The sequence below is a fragment of the Anser cygnoides genome, chromosome 1 (assembly GCF_040182565.1).
Source record: "Anser cygnoides isolate HZ-2024a breed goose chromosome 1, Taihu_goose_T2T_genome, whole genome shotgun sequence".
NCBI lineage: Eukaryota > Metazoa > Chordata > Aves > Anseriformes > Anatidae > Anser > Anser cygnoides.
The window spans coordinates 149,263-170,262 of NC_089873.1; the positions used below are offsets into that span (position 1 = coordinate 149,263).

The window sequence follows — 21,000 nt, forward strand, 5'->3', positions numbered from 1 at the left end:
TTCTTGGGATCTCTTTGTAATTGTCAAGCCCACGGCTTCAGACATTTTTGTTTCTTTTCTGTCAGAATGGTTTTTTTTTGTTTGTTCTTTTTTTTTTTTTTTTTTTTTTGTGGAGGAGATGTTACTCTGGAGATCACAGTCTCTTTCTCTTTTTGCACACTAAGAAATTCATGCCCCCTTAAGCCCTACTCATAGACGGAGTAATCTGTGTCCTGTGTATACTCCTTGTCAGCCTTCCAGAGCACAGGCAGTGTGCAAGGGAACTGCAGCACCCTAGAGCAGGTTTTGGTGCTCATTACTTGAGCAAAGTTGGGGGCTGGGACACAGGAAGTGAAGTTAGCTGAAGTTAAAACAGGAACCCAGAACGCACGGAAGCCTAGAAGCTGTTACTAGCATCAGGTGCTGGGGCAAAAAGCAGCAAGTTTGCCAGCAGGAGCTGGTGGGCATTTTAAGGTAAGACTGGCTTTTGAGAGTGGAAAGTGATCAACAACAAAAGTAGTACTTTGGTGGGCAGAGAGAGCAGATTCCTGACCCAGCATGTGTGAGTTGATAATGCTCAGTATTTACTTCTCTGTTCCTTGGTCATAGAATCATAGATTCATTGTCATCATTGTTGCTTTTGTGTTTGAGGCTTTGAAGAAACAAGTTTCCAAATCCAGTACAGCTGTGCTAAGTGGTACCCTGTATTTGTGCTGTAGTGGATGCTTCTGGGGAAAGAACAGAACAAACTAGCAGACTGATGAACTGCTCTTGGTAGTATGTCTCTTAGAGGTTGCCTGGAGTCCTGTGGTGTGATTACAGACTGTAGTTTGTTATGGTTCCCAAGATGCATGGGGGTGGCTTTGGAGAGTAAGTGGTCAATAACCTTTTACAGCAGGATTTAAAACCCTAAACCACTTGCATTAGAGTTGGCCGCTCGTATTAGCTGCCCTGAGTTGAAAAGCCCTGTGCTAGTTTGTTATTGCTGCTGTTCTAACACAAACAAAAATGAGCCACACAAAGAAAAATGAGCCACGAACTTCAAAAGTCTTTGGAGTGAGAGAGGCTAATAAATTAGGGAGAGGAAAAGGAGATGAAATGTATTGTTAGATTGTGCTATGTTGGCCACATCAACCTTCCTTTTTCACCTGTTTGCTATTAGCTATGTTCTGTCATAGGATTGCTGTCAGAGCATAGAAGCACAGAGTATGTTTCCAGGCCTCCTGTTTTCTGGAGTATTACACTTTTTTTTTTAACTCCAGATGCAACCTGGGGAAGGCCTAAAGTCAGATCTTCACAGTACCTACCTAGGTCCTAAATACTCTCCCTTGGCTTAGCCTGTCTGGCTTTTTTTAACCAAATGAAAGGTTCATCCCTGCTCTCCTCTTTCATTTCCTGTTGTCTGCTCCCTGATCTCTCAGTGCTGTCTGGGCAATTTAACTCAGGACAATGAGCTGGGCTGGAAGGTTATTCATTCAGCTGTTGCGACTATACATTCCCAGTTCATCATAAACATTTTGTTTGCGCAGAAAGCAACGATCTTGGGCACATGGGGTCAGTTTGTATGCTAGTTTATGTTCTGTCCTGTTGTGGGCTTGAGGAGTTGGTCCTGTTGAGAAGCACATAATAAAAAGATGCTGTGTTATGAGGATCAGCAAAGAGCAGTTCTCTTCCCTCCTGTTGGTTTGTTCACTGTTTTATGGGATGTTTGCAGTGGTGTGAAACAGGGCTCACGCACAATGCTGCACATCCTGTTCAGTCTTTCTCTCTGCCCTAGTGAAAAGCTTCTTTGGGCTACAGTAAGAACAATTCAGGGCTCCTCAACACCACAGGCAGAAATATAGGAGGTGAGAAGTGAGAGCGCTGATGAAAATGATTGATCTGTTGTATATGGGCCAGCAAGCCATGTAATCTTTCTTCTGTTTCTCATTTTGTAGACACTGTGTTGTTTGGGAGGGGCTTTTTCATCATCTTTTTTCAGAGTCACCTTGAAAATGAAATTCAGGAGCTTTAGATTTCACATTACTTTTTTTGACTTCCTCTTCCTGGGTCTGTCACTTCCTCCAGGCCTCTTTGGACAGCTTGTACAAGCTGTACTGCTGCAGTTTCAGCCTTTCCCACCATGCACGCTTAATGCTTTTAGCCTCCATTTCCTGCTTTTACTATATAGCTGACATAAACACCACACAGCACACTCTACCAGCATTGTAAGACCAACATGCAATTTTTCTCTGAACTGTCTTTAGCACACTAAGCAGTGATTAAAAGTTTGAAAAACAGGAGACTTCAGGAGTTCAATCTCAATTAAATATGTGTTGTATCGTGGTAGCAGAGGAAGCCATAGCCTCTGGTGGTATGCCGTGACTGTGCTTAGCAAATGGGAAGTTAATGCATGAAGAACCTCACAGAGCACAGAAAATCAATATATGATGGAAAAAAACAGAATCTGATAGTCGGATGCTAGCAGTAACGTGCATTAAAATAAAGTGTACAGTTTAACTGTGAAGATGGTGGGCTAGAAGGCTGTGGTTTACTCTTAGATTCACTGTGTGTTTTGCTGAAAGAGGTGCTGGGGCTCAAGAGAAACTATTTTGGGGTGCCCTGTGCTGTATGAGGCACAAGCTCGATGGGGCAGGTGGCCTCCAAAGGTCCCCTCCAGCCCAAGTTATGCCATGACTGCTGTGATATGACAGGTCCATGGCAGCGAGCCAGTAGGGCCTGCAGGCCAGGCCCCAGGTGACAAAATGTACTCCCTGTGCAGATGTGGAAAGCGGTCGTGGGACACGATGTGTCGGTGAAGGTTGAGGCTCAGGGAGACGACTGGGACACTGACCCCGATTTTGTGGTGAGTGTGTGGTATAGAAAGTCATGTCACTGAGAGTCTCGCTGTCTCTGGACACATGCTTGTCAGCTGTGCTTGAGGGCTTGGCGCAGGATTCTAACATTGTCCTTTTCTGTCTTTTCTCCGAATGGAAAAATCCCAGTAGTTATTGTCACCCAGTACAAGTGCAGCTCCATGCCGCTAAATAGCTCTGTTCTCTTCTTGTATCTTTTGTAATTCTCTAGGTGAGATGGTGAGAGCGTAGAAGTGCTCAGCCTGTGAGAACCCTATGGATTCAGAAAGTGTTATGACGCTTTCTGTTTAGTTCTCTATTTCTTTCCCAATAAGTTACTCACACTTTGGCCTTTTGGCCAATTCCTTATTTGCTACTCTCCTACATAATTGCATGCAATTCCCTATTTCATACTCATTCCTGAATGAATATTTTGGCACCATCATTGTTCAGATACAGGATTATTTTTTCCCATATGCTTTTAGTACTTATTAACACTAGCTTTCATTTACAATTTTATCACCTGTTGATATGGCATCACAAGATTTTTCTGCACTGTGTTGTCTCCTGTATTTGGTCAACCTAAACAATCTTTTCATGGCTCAAGACAAGAACATCTCATTCTTCATACTCTTTTTCTAAACCTTTTGGGAACAGGAAAAGTTCTGCTCCTTGTGGTACTAAGGAGTGCCAGCCGTGCCTTACCATCACAAGTCTCTCTGAGCTATGTGAAATTTTCCTTTCCAAGGGAGTTTTTTGCTGGACAGTCTCTTCAGTGACACAGCTAGTGCCCTCTGTGTTGGAGATTCAGTCTTGCCTAGTAATTCTGAATAAGAAATTCTAGCTTGGGATGGAAGAGAAAGTTCCCTTCTCACATTCCTCAAATTACTAATGTTTAAAAAAAAATCGGTGACATCAAAATTATTTTTACTTAATTCATCCATTTGTGACTATATTTAAAATAAGCCCCAACAGAATGAGACTGTGTATTCTATTTTGTATATACTTACTTTTAGCTTTATATTAGGAAAGAGCTTACTCATGCTTCAATTGGTCAAATACAATTTCAGACCTACAAAAAGGCAGAACAACTGCTGTCATATAAGAATTGAAGCAGAACAGCCGACCTTGAGTAAAATGTCAATGTTGGCGTTTTTCTAACATTTTCTTAATCATTTGATTTCTACAGCACTTTTATTTGCTAGGTCTTCCCTCAGAGGAGGGAAGGAACGTCCCGGCCTCCCCAGGCGCCGGCCCGGCAGGGCGGCAGACGCCTTTCGCCCGCCCGCGCTGTGCCTCGCCCGCTGCCCCGTCCTGTCCGTGCCCGGGAACCCTCCGCCCTGTCCGCGCCCCCTTCGCTCGCTCCAGCCCGGGTCGTCCGGACTCGGGCAAAGCCAGGCCCGGCCCTGCGAGGCTGCAGCGAGCGCGGTCCTCCGGGAGGACAGCCGGCGGCGCGCGGGGAACCGGGGGTTGGAGCCCCGTTTCTCCGGAGCGGGCGGGCCCCGCCGCCCGCTGACGGCTGCGGTTCGCTTTGCAGAACGACATCTCTGAGAAGGAGCAGCGCTGGGGGGCCAAGACCATCGCGGGCTCTGGACGCGCCGAGCACATCGAGTAAGTGCGGCCGGGCGGGGCGGGAAGCCTGCGGCGGGCTGTCGGCGCGGCCACGGCCGGTGAGGGGAAGCGGCCGCCGCGGCCTCGCCCGCGGGCCGAAACCTGCCAAAAAAGGGCTGGTGCGCGACGGGGCCGCGGCAGGGGCGGAGCGGGACCCAGGGCCGCCCCCGCTGCCCGCCCCGGGCTGTCTGCCGGGCCGCTGGGTACAAGGGGCCCGAGAGAGCTTGGGCAGCGGCGTGAGGGGCCTGCCGGCTGCCGCGGAGCAGCCGTGGTGCACCCTTCGCCCCAGAAAACGGTGGGGTAGCAGAGGGGCGGGCCTGGGCCGCCCGGCACTGCCGCCTGCCCGTCCAGGCTCGGCCGGCTGCACCCAAGCTCTTGTTTTGAGATGCTCGTGTTGCACCAGAAGCAAAATTCACAGGACTGACGGTGATGCCGTCAGCGGTTAAATGTGAAATACCTTCGGACCGAGGCTGTTCTGCTGTGGTAAAGGCATCCTGCTCCTTCTCTCTCCAAAGCCACCCCTATCTAGCAGCTCCCGTGGGACATTTGGTACTGCCTTGTGCATTGTGAAGTACTGCAGCACACAGAAGGAAAGCTTGGGTTCCTGTGAAAGTCCTGAATGGGACTGCAGTTTAGGGACTGGGTGCAACTGCTGAGCCTGCTTCTCTGGGTCCTTTGCCAGGCCCCGCGGTAACATCACCTCCCAGCTACTGTGCAGTGGCTGCAGGTGTGGCTGCCACACAGAGGGGCCCACTGAGGGCACGCGGTGGCTGCTGACAGTGTGCTTATGTGCATGGGGCTCTGGGTGGCATAGTGGCACAGGGATGCTCCAGCTGAATGCACAGGTCTGCAGAATCCCACAGTGACTTGCCTTGACACTGTCTTGCCAGCATCCACCAGCTGAGGAACAAGGTGTCAGAGGAACACGAAGTCATCAAGAAGAAGGAGCTGGAGACTGGCCCCAAGGCCTCCTATGGCTATGGGGGCAAATTTGGAACAGAGCAGGACCGAATGGATAAGGTAACAGTTGTAGAGGACTTCCCTGGGCTTATTGGACGAGGCTCTTTTGCATCAAGGAGACAGCATCCCTGTCTTCTGGCCTGACCCTGAAGGGAAGGAATGGAGAGCTGGCATGATTCACACGTGTCCATCTAGCCCATAGTCTGTCTCCAGGATGTGTTTGAACCTATTTGTATATTTTGTCTCTACAGCTTCCTTGCAACATTCCCCTTAGTTGAGTTAACTACTCTGTGAAGAAGGACTTTATACTGCTTGTTTCAAAACTGCTGCATAACAATTAAATTAGGTGGTTCCCTACTTGTGCTTGGAGAAATAATGAATAATAATCCCCCACTCACATTCTGCGTTACAGACCTCTCTCATACCTCCCCCAGGTGAAGCCCTGGTCCATAATCTTTGTTATCTTTGTTCTCATATAAAATGTTTTATGTTTTCTGTTAATCATCATCATAATCTTCTCTATAGCGTTCAGCTTTTAATACCTTTTTGTCTGAAGTGAGATGATAAGACTGCAATAGTATTCAGTCTGTGGGGTCACTGTAGATTCGCATGGTACCAGGATGACAGGGTGAGAAGCAGAGTTTCCAGGAGGCCAAAAGGGAGCAGTCATACTCGGACATTCCTGCCTTGTGGTCAGTTTGGACCTGTCTCCTTATGGCCACAAGCGTTTTGTCAGCAGGGCAGAACAACTCGGTGCCCATGTCTCTGTTAGCCCACTGGTCTGAGTGTCGAGGAGCTCATGTCATGCTTTGTCTCTCCTTAGTGCGCTGTGGGCCATGAGTATGTCGCTGACGTCGGGAAGCATTCCTCACAGACAGATGCAGCACAGGGCTTTGGTGGGAAGTTTGGAATCCAACGGGACCGAACTGATAAGGTGTGTTGAATGGAGCAACTGAAGTATGTTTTTGCAGCCTACGCTGAGTACTGCCGCTAAAATTTGTATTACTACATTTAGAATTGTTGCTGCAGTTTTCAATGTGCTGATCGGAGCAGGTCTAGGTATGCTGTTCACCATGGTCTCCACGGTAACATAGCTCACCTGTTGTGTGCAGGACAGTAGCTGATAACTTGCAGCATACTTATGCAGATTGGCTCTCTGGTGTGCATTAATATGCTTGCAGTGTCCTATCCAGGCAGTGCTGTGTTTGTGTCTTGGACATCGCTGCTCCTGGGAGCTGTGGTGTTTCTCATCTCCAAACCCACAAGCTTTGCCATATGCAGTGACTGGCCACGGCAGGACTGGCCAGTGACAGCAGGCTGCCCTCCATCCTGTGCATATCCTGCAGACACTGCCCAGGTGCTTTGGCAGTTAACAGGGTGTGGGGTCAGGATTATGGCCCTTTTACCTGAGTTGCATTCCTGGGCATTCTGCCACAGGGACAATGGGAATGCAAGTCTGAGGAGGTCCTTGCCAGATGAGCAGTGGCCATGTATCTGCATGTTGAGCACAGGACAGGGAGCAGGGTCCCAGCCAGGCCCCAGGGCACTGGATGAGGGTAGATGAAATCTGACTTGGCCCCCAGGATGACTGACATTCCTCCCCTTCTTGTTCCAGTCAGCGCTGGGTTTTGAATACAAGGGTGAGGTGGAGAAACACTCGTCCCAGAAAGGCAAGTCCATGGGCATGTTTGGTCCCTTGATACTTCACCCATTTTCTCTTCTCCCGATATCCTGTGCTGTCTGCTGTGGCACAGCCTCCTTTATTATCCTCCTGTCACTTTTTGCAGATTCCTATTCTCAGTCATTCACCATTGTGGCTTCATTGCCTGCTGTCCTGTAACCGCCTTTCTGCTGTACATCCCTCTTGCCTCTCTGTTCTGCTTTGCTGCATCCTGACTGAGCAGAGAGGACACCCCCACACACACATCTGCTGACAAATGGATGATTCTCCCATTCCTTTAAAAGTCCTTCTGAGAAACTGCTACAGAGAGTATCCAATCACTGTAGGATATAAGAAATGATTTCTGAAAAAATGGCATATAAGAAAAGGCACAACAATGGATAAGGAAACAAAAGCCTTTATAGCACTCAAACTCTTGCAGAGTTCTGGAGATCATTCAATCAAACTTTGACATATAAATAAAAGCAGCTATATTCTGAAAGAACGTTGCAAGAACTGAAATGAAAGGTTAAATATTCTGCAGACAAGAGAAGAAGAGAGGGCAAGGCCTGTTACTGTTTCACATAAATGTGAAGAATGCTGCATTACCAAGAAAAGAAGACTGCTATCATTATTTTTCAGAGGAAATTATAAAAGAAGGAAGAAGATTTGAGGCATTTTCAGTTGATCTTAAAGTAATAAGTCAAGCAAAATTGTGTTACATTAACACATTCTTGTATAAGAGGCCTCATAGTAAATTGTAGGCATGAAATGTCAGGCAGTGTAAAACCACAGAAATCACTCAGGACAAAATGAAAATGTTTGAAGCAAGGCAAGGAGAAGTTACGCTGAACAGCTGCGTATTTGCTTTATTTTTCATAAAAATGTTTCAATGTTGAAAACTCTAGCATCAAGGTAACAGTCATAAAATCTATATTTGCTGAAGACAACTTCCTAAAAGATCTGTTTTGTGGTGGCCTAATCAGTAAATAATAGTTTAAGTGAGAGAAAATTAAGAAATTTCTCAGAATTACAGATTTTAATAATTACTTTCTGTTCTTATTCAACCTTAAGTGACTGAGCTTCCATGAAATTGAGTGAATATTATTCTGAGAGCCGTTCTTGAATCCAAAATGTTTTCATGCATGTTTCTCTAGGGCAAAATCTTCATGGATTGATAAGGCTGAATTTGCTAGGCTTCTCTAGAAGAGACAGAGACAGACTGAGAGGATCTGTAGCATGTCTCCAGAAATGTGGCTTTCAGCCTTTGCTGCAGCATCCAGACTCAGCCGTTTCCGTGTAGAAGTTGAGATTCCACTATGGCAAATATAAGCCATACAACAAAAGTTTGCCATTTCTTCTGTGATTTCAAAGGCTTACTCAAAGACCTTTTCAGAGACTGGCAGACCACAGGTTGAGATGCTTGCTGTGCGGATATGTGAGTGAGTGGATACCCAGGCACTCAGGGCCCCTAAGTCATGTCTTGGCTATGCATGTTCTGATGGCTGGAGCTCCTACTGCCTCCTCATCTGCATTTGGCATGTTACCTGCCTTCTTTGCCCTCCGTGCATGCCATGTCTCCTGCTGCCCATTGCTCTTGAGCTCTTGCTGGCGTGACCCAGACTTCTCTTGTGCACCCATTCCCATGGACCCTCATCCTCAATGGCCCTCGGTACTCCCTGCCCTCCACTCTATTCTCTCCAAGTGCCTGCTGTTTCTAGTGTTGTCCATCATCTTTACTACTCATCCTTCTCCCTGATGCTCCTCCCCATCTTAAGTCTTTCCTTCACCAGCCCCATACCTGGGGTAGAACCTCAGTCCATGCACCCCCTTAGATTACTCCAAGGGTTTTGGCGGCCGTTATGGTGTGGAGAAGGACAAGGTGGACAAAGCAGCAGTGGGGTTCGACTACAAGAGCCAGGTGGAGAAGCACGACTCTCAGAAAGGTGAGCTTGGGGAGCCAGTTGCAGCAGCAGTGTCAGGATTGGGGCTTGGGACTATCCCCGTTGGGGCCATGTAGTTCTGTGCTTGGTGCTTACAACCTGGTGTATGTGTGGTGGAATGCTAAGGGAACTGTTGGGTGCCCAATGCTGATTATGCTGAGAAGCTGATTGCAGGTGATGTGTCTCAAGGAGGAGGGAGGGTTATTGATGTATCCACCAGTGGAGAGCTCTGGCCTTGCTCCCTGTCTGTCCTCATCTCTCTCTAAGTCCTGGGCAGGAAAAACTACTTGCTCCTGTGAGAACAGCCTGTGCTCACAGTGCTGCCACTTCTCTCTTTCCCTCCATTCTCTGTTCGCCTCCATTCCATGGTCTGGATCCCCATGACTGAAGACTATTCTGCGGGCTTTGGTGGGAAGTTTGGGGTCCAGAGGGATCGACAGGACAAGAGTGCTCTTGGCTGGGACCATCAGGAGGAAGTGCAACCCCATGCATCCCAAACAGGTATAGCAATGCTGCCAGAGGTGGCAGCATAATTGCCTTGAAGCACGTGTAGGTGTAGAGCTACCTGTTCATACTTGACAGAGATCCAGCTGATATAAACTGAATGTGTATAGCATGTTGTGGAATTGCAGGCAGGTGGAGCAGCTGAGACACTGTGAACCCCCAAAGCACAAGGATAAACTCTGCCAGAGTAGGGTTTAGAGAGCAGCTTGTTTGGATCAGTGACAGACATGTGAATACAAGTGCCTGAATCAGGCTTCTCCAACTGTGCTATGCTTTCTTCTGTCAGGTACAGTCCTGATTATAACCTCATGAAAGAAAATGAGCACATGGGAAGGAAATGGCTTGAATGCTTCTAGCACTGTATATCTAACTTCAGTGAACAAGGCCACACTGCACTCAAATGGCATGACTGGCTTCTCAACCCAGTGACTTGGAAGGAGATTTGCCATCATACAGCAGTGAACAGCTGTGCACTTCACTGAAAGGAATGAAAAAATCAGTCTTAAAATCTTCCATGTAGAGCATTTTGCCTCCTTTACATAGTTCCTTGTGTGATGAGATGCAGCTTGCTAGCCACCAGACATTGTGCCGTTCATTTTAAGACAAAACTAACTTGTTTCACTAGTCACAGCATGCTGAAGTCAGAGGAGCCTATAAAATATAAATTAGCCTCATTTTTTTCCATACAGACTATGCCAAAGGATTTGGAGGCCGCTACGGGGTCCAGAAGGACAGGGTAGATAAGGTAAGTCTCTGCATGCAGGAGTCTGCTATTGCCTCCTGCTAGTCAGTGCTCTTTGCACTACTGCAGGAGTTTAGAATTCCCAGATGGAGACGAGGTCCCACTGGTCACTGCACAACCATTGCAGGCATGAGGGAACTGACCCAGTGTAAATGCCAGAGGGCACAGAGGAATGCAGCCTGGGGAGCTAGGGAGGAAAGGAAGAATATTTTCCATTCTCAGTTGCTTTTGAATCATTCCACTCTCAGACTGACCAGTCATACACCTGCTTTCTCTTGTAGTAGTATTTAGTGATGTGACTATGAGTAGAGCCAGTGAAGAACTCTCTAAGAGAATTAAACTGTGCTGTCCTGTACATGTAGTGCCATTTGAGGTACTGGGGGCATACTGTCTGCCTGCTGTCTGTTACTCCTGCAGGCCCTACATGTACCAATACAGTCATGATGAGCAATGATAGCTCTTTCGAAATGAAATTTTGTGAGCATACAGCCTTGTGAGAAGTCTGAGGTGTGTCTTGCTACAAACATCTGATTGATGCAATTAACAGCTTAGCCATCTCTTCACACCTCATAAAGCCATCAGGATCTCAGATAGTCACACACATTTTTCCTTACTGTTTTCCAGCCCCAGCTATTGTGTACATATACTGCAGGCAACGACCTGCTGAAGGGCGGTGCCATTTTCATGGTTGTGCAGCTGCCGCTGTGCATTCAACAGGAAAGTGCTTCCATGCCCCATACCTCTGGGAGTGCAGGGGACTGGTTCACCACTTACCTGGACCTCAGGAAGAGGAGGACTGTCAGGCACCACCCCAGCTGTTTGCAGCATTATATGTGAGCGCTCCTGCCTTGAGTGCCCAGCCTTCCTGTCCCATACAGGAGTCCTCTTGCCACTGTTAAACCTCCTTGGCTTGGCTCCACATAGCCTTTAGAAGTTTTCGGAGCATTGCCTCTCTATAGGAACAGCCCTTGCCTTTGGCTGGAGATCAGCAGATACTTCTGGCAGTGCAGGGAGGCACTGGAAAGCAGGACTGCAGCCAGCAGCCTCCCTTCCCACAGGGCTGTGGCAGTTTTACTGATGAAGGCAGACATAGCTGGGAACAAAGCTGTGACTTGTTTGTGGTCACCAACAGCCAAACCCATCTGGTGGAATCTCAGTACTGGCCTTGCCTAACAAGCTGGACACTTCCTTTTGCAGAGTGCTGCTGGCTTTAACGAGATGGCAAGTCCAACTTCCTCATATGAGAAAACAAGACCAGTGGAGGCAGGTGAGATAATTGTGTACCAGCCCTGGGCTTGGTGGGAAGCTGTGAATCTCATGGGCCCTTTGTAGCAGCACACTGGCAGGCAGGGGCTGTGGTGGGCTGTGGATTTAGCCTGTGTTGAAAAACTGAAGCAGGTGACTATATTGCAAGTTTCTCTGGCAGAGGCAGAGGTCCAGGTTTCTCCTGGGTGCTTGGGGTGGTGGAAAGGAGCCATTGGGCAGGCTTGAGCAGCTGTCATCTCCACAGCAGCTTCCAGCAGCACCAGCAGCCTGCGGTCGAGATTTGAAAACCTGGCTAAATTGGCAGACGAGGAGAGCAAAAGGCAGGCAGAAGAGGACCGGGTGAGGCGTCAAGCTCAGGAGTGCCAGGCAGCTCGGCAGAAGGTGAGCCATGACCATCTTCCCATGTCCCCCAAGGCTTGTGAAACAGGCTTTTCCCCAGGACCACAGAGGTCCATGTGCTTCTACCAGATCTTGTTACAGTGACCTCTTGTCTAAACAGCTTCCCTGTAACTGCCAGGGACTGCCATTGAATACCATGCTATTCAATCAATGTTTCATGGTTCGGCACACGGATCAGGATGTGTGAGCACCCAACCATGACACCCTGCGGTTTGGTCTAGTCTCCTTGCCTTTAGTGCCAGGCAAGCACAGTGCAATAGCACCTCCTTGGTATTGCCATCCCAGCAGTATGTATTCAAGGTTTTCCAAACTGGAGATTGTACCCAAACCTTCATATTTAAAAGACCTCCTTCTACATTGCGCTGTTGCTATGTTTGATGTGCAGATAAGGTTTCTTCAATAAAACACTCTCTAATGTATTCCCTCCTCGAGTCTGCTTCCTGCAGACCCAGTAGTAGTTACAGGCCTGCTGGTGTCCAGTCTGTATAGCAGGTTTATGGCAGCTGGAACAGATTTCGGTGTGAGAAAAATTGTCTTGAGAGTTGCTCGGTTGGGAATGGACCTGTTTCAAAGGGACTGAGGAGCTCTGATGACTTTTCTCCAGCAGGAAATCCCACAGAGAGCGAAGGACCACAGAGAGACAGTTCCTGTCACTGTGACACCAAGGGTCCCTGGGAGAGCTGTCCAAGACAGTCCTGTGTCACAAGGAGAGCAGGTGCTGAGGCAGGCTGGGGGGAGCCAGAAAGGGGAGCAGAGAGGATTGAGCCTGTGAGGGGACTGTGATTCACAGGTAGCCATGCACAAAGAAGAGGGGTGCAGCCACAGCACAGAAGAGGCTTTGCAAAGAGTGAGGGGGAAATATTGGGATAGTGATGGGACATGGCTGCACAGCACCTTATGCCATGCAAAACAGGCTCTTGGAATGGGGTCACTGCAGCAGCAGTAGAGTGGACTGTAGCTATGTATGTGAGATAGGCTCAAAAACATGAGCCATGAAAGTGTGTTCAGCACTCCCAGGTTCTAGTTCAGCCCAGACCTAATGGCTGAGTTCCTTTTGTGGATGATGTTCTATTTGTGTCATGATAGTACTAAAAACATGCAGCAGAGTGGGCTTGCTTGCATTGGGTGCTGTGCAGTCATGGTAGAGCTGCCTGTAGTGATTGCTTTCCTGGTGACTTTCTTGTCACTTTCTTACCTCCTGGCAGGAGGCAAAAGGGGAGGATGAGGAAACACCCCCCACTTTGCCACCAAGGCCAGCAGATCTGGGTGAAGAGCTGTCCAAGTTTCCCAGCCAGGATCAGCCCATCTACAGTGAGAGTTTGGATGTCAGTGGAGATTATGAGGAGCTGCTAGAGCACTCTGACTACTGTGACGGTATCAGTGCAAGTGCTGACTATGAGGAACTGCCAGCACCCTTGGGAAAGCCAGATGCCGTCATCAACCGTGGAGGAGATGGAGGTGAGGACTATGAGGAGATCCTTCCTGAGGAGTCCAGCCAGCCCTGCGTGGGTGAGTACAGAGAGAAGAATCTTGGAGAGTGTATCTGTCTGTTTGCATCAGTGGATGTATGGGACAGACTCCAGAGGGATTTTGTGTCCTGAAATTTTCTGTGGTCAAGTTAACAATCCATGCTGATAGAGACTTTATGTCTCCCAGCCCCTTGCCCTGCTCCAAGATGCAAAATCAGCTGCATGGGATGGTGTGTCAGGCAGCAGGTATCTTTGCTGAAGAAGGGTGGAGGGTGGTACTGACCAGATCTTTTTGGTTGCTTTCAGCCTCTTTTCTTATTTACCCATCCTGTCTTCTGCAGGGGAAACGGACAATGTTTATGAGGTGGAGAGCCCTGGGACCTGTGCTGTGGCTCTCTATGATTACCAAGGAGGTGGGTGTGCCATCCAGGCTATGGGAAAGGCAATCATCCTGACAGGAGAGGCACTGGGAGTTTGGCCAAGGTGGGGTGGGGAGATGGTTGTTCACACCATCAACAGTGGCAAAAAGATTTTGAGTTGGTTATTTCAATTTCTTCCTCATGGAAAAACAGAATGAGACCTTACTTTGGAACATAGACACTTCATCTTTCATCTGTGAAGTCCTGCTCCTTCTCTGTTCTATCTGTGCTGTTTGTAGAAATAGATGGGATAAGATGAACTCGGGGATTTATCAACCTTCTTGTTCTGTATTCTCCTGGGGAGAGGTAAGGGAGGGTGTAAAAACAGTTAATTCTGGGGTTATCTTTACACTGTGACTTTGTTTTCTGATCAATCTTTGCAGATGGAGATGATGAAATTTCTTTTGATCCCGATGACACAATCACACACATCGAGATGGTAGATGAAGGCTGGTGGCGGGGTCAGTGCCGGGGCAAAGTAGGCCTCTTCCCAGCAAATTATGTGAAGCTTCTGCAGTGAGACCAGCATTGTCCAAACTGCCTTATTCCAAACTTCTGCCTCTGTCTGCTTCAGCCTTCTACATATTGTTAGCTTAATTTGGCTCAGCCTGGCATGTCTACGTGCAAGAAGTACCAGTGAGCAAACTGGCAGTTTCTGACAAAATATTTGGCCTGTGCCTAAGATGGATTCTGAATCACAGTAAGGCCGAGGTTGGAAGGGACCTCTGAAGATCATCTAGTCCACCCCCCCCCGCCAAGCAGGATCACCTAGAGCACATTGCGCAGCATGGCATCCAGGCAGGTTTTGAATATCTCCAGAGAAGGAGACTCCACAACCTCTCTGGGCGACTTGTTCCAGTGCTCTGTCAACCTCACAGTATATAAGTGCCCCCTCGTATTCAGCCAGAACCTCCTGTGCTTCAGTTTGTGCCCACTGCCTCCCATCCTATTGCTGGGCACAACTGAAAAGAGATCAGCTCAATCCTCTTGACACCCTCCCTCAGATATTTTTATTCTGTTTCCCATCCAGTCCTATATGGGATGGTTTTCAGAACATGTGGATGTGATATATTTTCTGTCTAGACTGTCCCATATGTCAACTGGAAAGCTTGCAGGAGAAGTGTGTCCGTTCCTGTTTCAGCAGGGCAATTCACAGCAAGAAAAAATAACTAATCTAGTCAGGGCAGAAGGGACCTTTTATTTTTGAACTGCCATTTGTCACCTCTATCTGACAGGCCTTCTTTCTTCATAGGACTAAGTCCAGAATATACAGCTGTAGAATAAGAGATACTGCCCTGAGCTATGGCCCTGGACCTTATCCTACCCAGTTGTCAAGGGAAAACAGCACAGTGAAGACTGAACTTGCCTTTTTTCCCAAGAAGTTTCCACTTGCAAGATGCAATATGTTTGCAGTGCAGAGTATAGAAATGTGAGCTGGGTCTATCTGGGCAGATTCAGGGCTGGCACCTGGGAACAGTTGATCCTCACACTGAACACTGCTGAGTTTGCCTACAAACAGACATAAGCTTTGATGTAATGAGCTGTTCCATTAAACAAGACAAGTGTGTGTTGGTCAATGAAGATGAAACATAGTAGATGCTATCTACTATGGTAGTAGATTACTTGTTTGTTTTTCCCCTGTGTGCCAAGAACACAGGGCTATGTTGTTTCTGGGGTAAACTTTGAAAAAGGAAGTAAAAAATTTAGATTATTTTCTGAGAACAATGACTTTGGTAAATATGTCTTGGAGCAACAGAAAAATACCAAAAGGCTTCACTTAATAAGGAATATGTTAATAACTGTTTCGGTCGCCATCCAGGCATTCCAGCAGAGGAATGTTCTTCCAGGGAAATCCTTTCCCTCTGGAAAATGAGTCAGAATAAGTGCTGCTGGATACAGCCAGTAGTATATTTTTGAGTTCCATTTTTCCTATTAACAGTTCTGACAGTATAAATAAGCACACACGTGCAGGATAAACAGACCCACAGCTTTTCTCTAGCCTAAAGACTCTAGCATGTTCTCCAGTCAGTGATGAAGGTGGGTTCCTCCATCCAGTATTCGGCTCCGTTTCCCTGTACTGGTGGGTGGTTTGCCTCTCTGTGCTGAAGTCAGGCCACCACTTCCTAGCATGGAAGTGAAATAGTTATGCCTCCTAGGTCTTTGCAGGCCTCACTAATTAAGGACTATTTGAAGCTAATTATCTCACCAGTCAGCACGATTTAATTAACAAGGGAGTGAATTATTCATGACAGGATGTACAGGCTAGGGGCTCCTTATCTGAAGAATTCCCATTGCTATTGCTATTTACCGTATCCTGCTTCTCTGGCACAGATTGGAAAAGAACAAGTTGCATAACCTAAAGGTATATAAATTTTGTAACTGCCTCATTTGAACAGAGTTCATGTGAGCAGAGCCTGTCCTTCTGCTGCACTGCACTAGTAATAAACTGCTTCTGTTCTGACGTGATCAAAATTGTGTCCTGTTTTTCATGCTATCACGTGTCAGGTGTCTGCTGTAGGCTCCATTCCTTGCACAGTGAAAAGGGTCCTCGTTTCTAGCCCTCCTCTGTTGCAGATATGAGGAAAAGGCCAAGTGGGTTGAAAGCAGGATAAGAGGAAATGTGCATGACATTTATTTTTAATGTTTAAAGCAGCATTCAGGTGACAATCCAATGCAAACTGAAGCCCTCCCCTAACAGTGTGTTCCAGGTTAGATGCTCAACATGCCACTATAGGAGTTGGCTGTTGATATGCAAGTCCCATCACATCAGGAATAAATCAAGGACTTGTTGAGCATTGCAGCCTGTGAGAAGCTGCAGAAACACATCCCAACACAGTGCCAAATGCCAGCAGCAGGGGTGTGGAGGACCCCGTTATGGCACCTTTGGCTTCCAGTGTAGCTCACAGGTTTGTTGTGGCCTGTCCTGCACCTGGACAAGAAAAAACTCATATGAGCTCCTGAAGGGCACTACAGCATCCCTGCTTACTGTTTGAGACTGTTTGAAAAAAAATCACAGTCTCTGTCTGCCAATCATGGGAAAGACACATTATGTTTTAGGTAAGACGTTATTTTTAATTCAAAATTTCTGGAGATTTTTAATCTCCCCCCCTTCCCCCCCCCCCCCCCCCCCCCCCCCAATTTTGCTGTGTCTTTTTGGTAACCAAAGTATAGATGATCATGTTTTGGTCTCTTCCAGCCACTGTGTTCCTCTGTGGCACAGCTGCAGAAACATTGCCATGCCTGCAGGCATGCATCTTGAACACCTCCAGGGATGGGACATCTACAACTTCTCTGGGCAAGCTGCTGCAGTGCTTTGCTACCCTTACAGTGAAGAATTTCCTCCTAATATCTAGTCTAAATCTACCTTCTTTTAGTTTAAAACCATTCGCCCGTGTCCTATCATTATCTACCCGAGTAAAGAGTCCTTCTCCATCTTTTTTTGTAAGACCCCTTTAAGTATTGAATGGTAGCAATAAAGTCTCCCCAGAGCCTTCTCTTCTCCAGACTGAACATCCCCCAGATCTCTCAGCCTTTCCTCAGAGGAGAGGTTCTCCAGCCCTCTGATCATCTTTGTGGCCCTCTTCTGGACTTGCTCTAACAGGTCCAGATCTTTCTTGTTCTGGGGGCCCCAAACCTGGACACAGGACTCCAGACGGGGTCTCACGAGCACAGAGTAGAGGGGGACAATCCCGTCCCTCAGCCTGCTGGCCACTCCTCTGTTGATGCAGCCCAGGATGCAGTTGGCCTTCTGGGCTGCAAGTGCACACTGCTGGCTCATGTTGAGCCTTTTGTCTACTGGAACCCCCAAGTCCTTCTCTGTAAGGCTGCTCACAATGAGTTCTTCTCCTAGTCTGTACTTCTGTCTCGGATTGCCCTGGCCCAGGTACAGCACCTTGCACTTGGACTTGTTGATGCTACTTACATACCAACAGCCAACTCTTACAGTGGCATATTGAGCATCTAGCCTGGAACACACTGGGTTAGGGGAGGGCTTCAGTTTGCATTGGATTGTCCCCTGAATACTGCTTTAAATATTAATAAATATATAAATAAATAAATATCATGCACATTTCCTCTTATCCTGCTTTCAATCCACTCAGCCTTTTCTGCAACAGAGGAGGGCTAGAAACAAGGGCCTGGGGAGATCTCACTGCAGCCTTTCAGTACTTAGAGAGGACTTATAAGAGATGGAGGGTGACTTTTTACATGGGCAGGCAGTGATAGGATGGGGGGATGGTAGTGTGGGCAGTTGTAAGCTAAAAGAAGGGAAATCTAGATTAGATATAGGGAAGAAATTCTTCACTCAGAGAGTGGTAAGGCACTGGAACAGGTTGCCCGGAGAGGTTGTGGATGCCCCAGTCCTGGAGGTGTTCAAGACCAGGTTAGATGAGGCCCTGAGCAACCTGATCTAGTGGCTGGCATCCCTGGCTATGGCAGGGGAGTTGGAACTAGATGATCCTTGAGGTCCTTTCCAACCCAAGCTATTCTATGATTGATTCTATGATTCTATGATTCCATGATAATGTGGCTGCGGTGGGTCCTGTACTGAGCTCAGCATGTGATACATAATCCTGGAACTATAGCCTTGATCCCGACTTGATTTTGCCATTTTCTTATCAGTGATATGCCAAGGGTCAGACATGTGATGACAGTATACTATAAGCAGCCCCTGCTTTCCCAGGCAGTCCCGAGCCTACTGCTGCCATCACAGACTTCCTACAGCCAGCTGATGAGGGGCCAACACCACATCAGCATTGCTGCCGGGGGAGCCCCAAACACCCCATCCCTGCAGGGCTTTCTGCAGGGCCCTCTGCACCTCCTGGTTGCGGAGGCTGTAGATGAGAGGATTCAGCATGGGGGTGACAATGCAGTACAGCGCAGAGACCACTGTGTCAGCCACTGGCGAGTAGCCAGTGCTGGGTCGGTTGTAGTTCAGGTTGGCTGTCACGAAGTACAAGGTGACCACAAGCAGGTGGGCAGAGCAAGTGGAGAAGGCTTTGTGCTGGCCAGCAGCCACAGGCATCCCAAGGACAGCAGCCAGGATGCGGAGGTAGGAGATGATGACAAACAGGAAGGGGCTGAGGCCCACAAAGAAGCTAGCAGCATGGAGTGCCACTTCGACAGGGTGGGTGTTGCTGCATGCTGCCCTCAGCAGTGGGGGAGCATCACAGAAGATGTGCTGGAGATGGGCAGCCCCGCAGAAGGACAGCTTAGAAACCAGGAGTGTATGCACGGCTGAATCCAACATACCCCAGAGCCAGCAGCCTGCAGCTGCCACTGTGCAGACACCCTGGCTCATGGTGTGGACATAGTGCAAGGGCTGGCATATTGCTGCATAGCGATCATAGGCCATGACAGCTAGGAGTGCACACTCGGCCCCTGCGCATGCCATCAGGAAGAACATTTGCACCAGACACCCGCAGTAGGAGATGGTTGCCTGTGAGCGTAGCACATTTGCCAAGATCTTGGGTACTGTCACTGATGAGTAGCAGATGTCCAAGAAGGACAGATGTCTGAGGAAGAAGTACATAGGGTTGTGGAGATGGGGATCCAGGGACACAAGGGCAAGTATTGCAAAATTCCCCAGAAGCGTGACCAGGTAAATAACCAGAAAAAGGACGAAGAGGAAGGGCTGGCCATGGGAAAAGCCCAGAAGCATGAACTCTGTCACCCGAGTCTGGTTCTCTCCTGCCATGGGGCCAGCTGGTTTGGTCTGCAGGCAGAAAGCACTGGGGAGAGGTGGAGATTGTGAGCAACGGGACTGATGCACACCCACCCACAAAGCAAGGATTTCACTGGTGTAATGGCTTTAGTCCTATCTCCATAACAGTTGAAAGCCTCCCATACTGGTATTTCATAGATGGTGGCATTTTACAGTCAAGAGATGTGTTACTCAGTGTTGGTGACCTGACTGCAAGAGTCACACAGGAGAAACCATGACCATTGTGCATCCTGACTAACCTACACTTCCTTGGTTCACCCACTGCATTGAAGAAGACCCAGCATGTCTTTCTTTTTCTCCTGTTTGCACTTATGGTGACCGCACGCTTCCCTACTTCATTAAGGTCCCTTCCCACCTGAGCCACTCTATGATATGATTCTATGTTAGTACTCTATAATATTCCTGAATCAGAGAATAAGGTAACTGGCCAGTGTAGCAACCGCCACTGAGCATGTCTTTGCCAAGAACTCTAGCTGCTGCTGGGTTCTGGACTGGTTTTCACTGACAGCACCAGGTATGGCTGGAGTGCAAGGTGGGGTACTGCACATCATTGAACTCAAGGAAGTAGTTCTCTGCTATTCTGACATGGAAATTGTACACTTCAAAACAAGACGCCATCATGTCTGCCTGCCTGCATCTGTAAAGGGTATCTGTGAGCAGCTTTTCCTCATGGGTAACAGTTCAGTCTTCTCTGACAAACCTCCTGTGATCAGGATTCAGCAATGTCCCCACACAAGCTATCAGTTCCTGTCACTCTCCATTTAGTGAACATTAGAGATATTTCCTGATGCTTATTCAGGGTTCCATTGCCATTATACAAGGCCAAAGGGAATATGCCACACACACACACAAAATCCCTTTCTCTTTAAAGACGTTTTTAGCAACTGATTACAATTGTCCTGTCTCTTCACTATGTTAAATAACATGATTAAATTATTTCAGGCAGAAATCCTTGCTTAGCATTCATTTATACATTTTTAATTTCTCTGTCCAAAGCATGTAACACAGAATCACAGAATGCTGAGTTTGGAAGGGACCTCTGGCGATCATCTTGTCCAACTAGGGCCATCTATTCAACCAGGGCTACCCAGAGCTGCTTACCCAGGATCATGTCCAAATAGCTTTTGAAGACCTCCAAGAAGAGAGACTCCACAGTTTCTCTGGGCAACCCGTGCCTGGTCACCCACACAGTGAGAAAATGTTTCTTGATGGCACCGCCTGTGTTCCAGTTTGTACCCATTTCCTCTTGTCCTGTCAGTAGGCACCAATGGAAGGAGCTTGGCTCTGTCGTCTTTGCACCCTCCCTTCAGGTATCCCCTCCCAGCCTTCTCTTCTCCAGGATGAACAGTTCCAGCTCTCTCAGACTCTCCTCATAGGTGAAAAGTTCCAGTCCCTTCATCATCTTTGAGACCTTTCATTAGACTCTCTCCAGCATGTCCATGTCTCTCTTGTACTTGGGAGCCCAGAACCAGACCCAGCACTTGAGGTGTGG

General features: G+C 47.9%; 2 protein-coding genes across 5 annotated transcripts; one reads left to right on the forward strand and one right to left on the reverse strand.

The window, feature by feature from the left end:
* Window positions 1-326: 326 nt before the first annotated feature.
* Window positions 327-16,258, forward strand: LOC106048163 (hematopoietic lineage cell-specific protein-like). 4 transcript variants are annotated; one of them, XM_048074869.2, is made up of 15 exons: window positions 327-453; window positions 2,741-2,824; window positions 4,351-4,424; window positions 5,315-5,444; window positions 6,208-6,318; window positions 7,000-7,054; window positions 8,880-8,990; window positions 9,378-9,488; window positions 10,181-10,236; window positions 11,431-11,500; window positions 11,744-11,880; window positions 12,503-12,613; window positions 13,104-13,407; window positions 13,709-13,780; window positions 14,170-16,258. In XM_048074869.2, exons 2-15 carry the CDS (start codon window positions 2,741-2,743, stop codon window positions 14,304-14,306), a joined length of 1,563 nt encoding a protein of 520 aa, XP_047930826.1. In that variant the 5' UTR covers window positions 327-453; the 3' UTR covers window positions 14,307-16,258. The 4 variants fall into 4 exon arrangements, with proteins under 4 accessions (XP_047930826.1, XP_047930828.1, XP_047930827.1 ...); XM_048074871.2 differs by having other exon boundaries at window positions 12,506-12,613; XM_048074870.2 differs by having other exon boundaries at window positions 11,747-11,880.
* Window positions 16,259-18,304: 2,046 nt separating this feature from the next.
* On the reverse strand, window positions 18,305-19,855 carry LOC106048164 (olfactory receptor 5AP2-like). The gene has a single exon (XM_013200001.3). The coding sequence runs from the start codon at window positions 19,479-19,481 to the stop codon at window positions 18,492-18,494; it is 990 nt and encodes a 329-aa protein (XP_013055455.1). The 5' UTR covers window positions 19,482-19,855; the 3' UTR covers window positions 18,305-18,491.
* Window positions 19,856-21,000: the final 1,145 nt, after the last annotated feature.

Excerpts from the sequence above, each read along its gene's own strand:
- LOC106048164 (XM_013200001.3), bottom strand. The coding sequence starts at position 19,481 with ATGGCAGGAGAGAACCAGACTCGGGTGACAGAGTTCATGCTTCTGGGC.
- LOC106048163 (XM_048074869.2), top strand. The coding sequence starts at position 2,741 with ATGTGGAAAGCGGTCGTGGGACACGATGTGTCGGTGAAGGTTGAGGCT. Across the intron at positions 4,425-5,314 it reads GGACGCGCCGAGCACATCGA|CATCCACCAGCTGAGGAACA; the intron begins GTAAGTGCGGCC and ends CTGTCTTGCCAG. Across the intron at positions 6,319-6,999 it reads AACGGGACCGAACTGATAAG|TCAGCGCTGGGTTTTGAATA; the intron begins GTGTGTTGAATG and ends TTCTTGTTCCAG.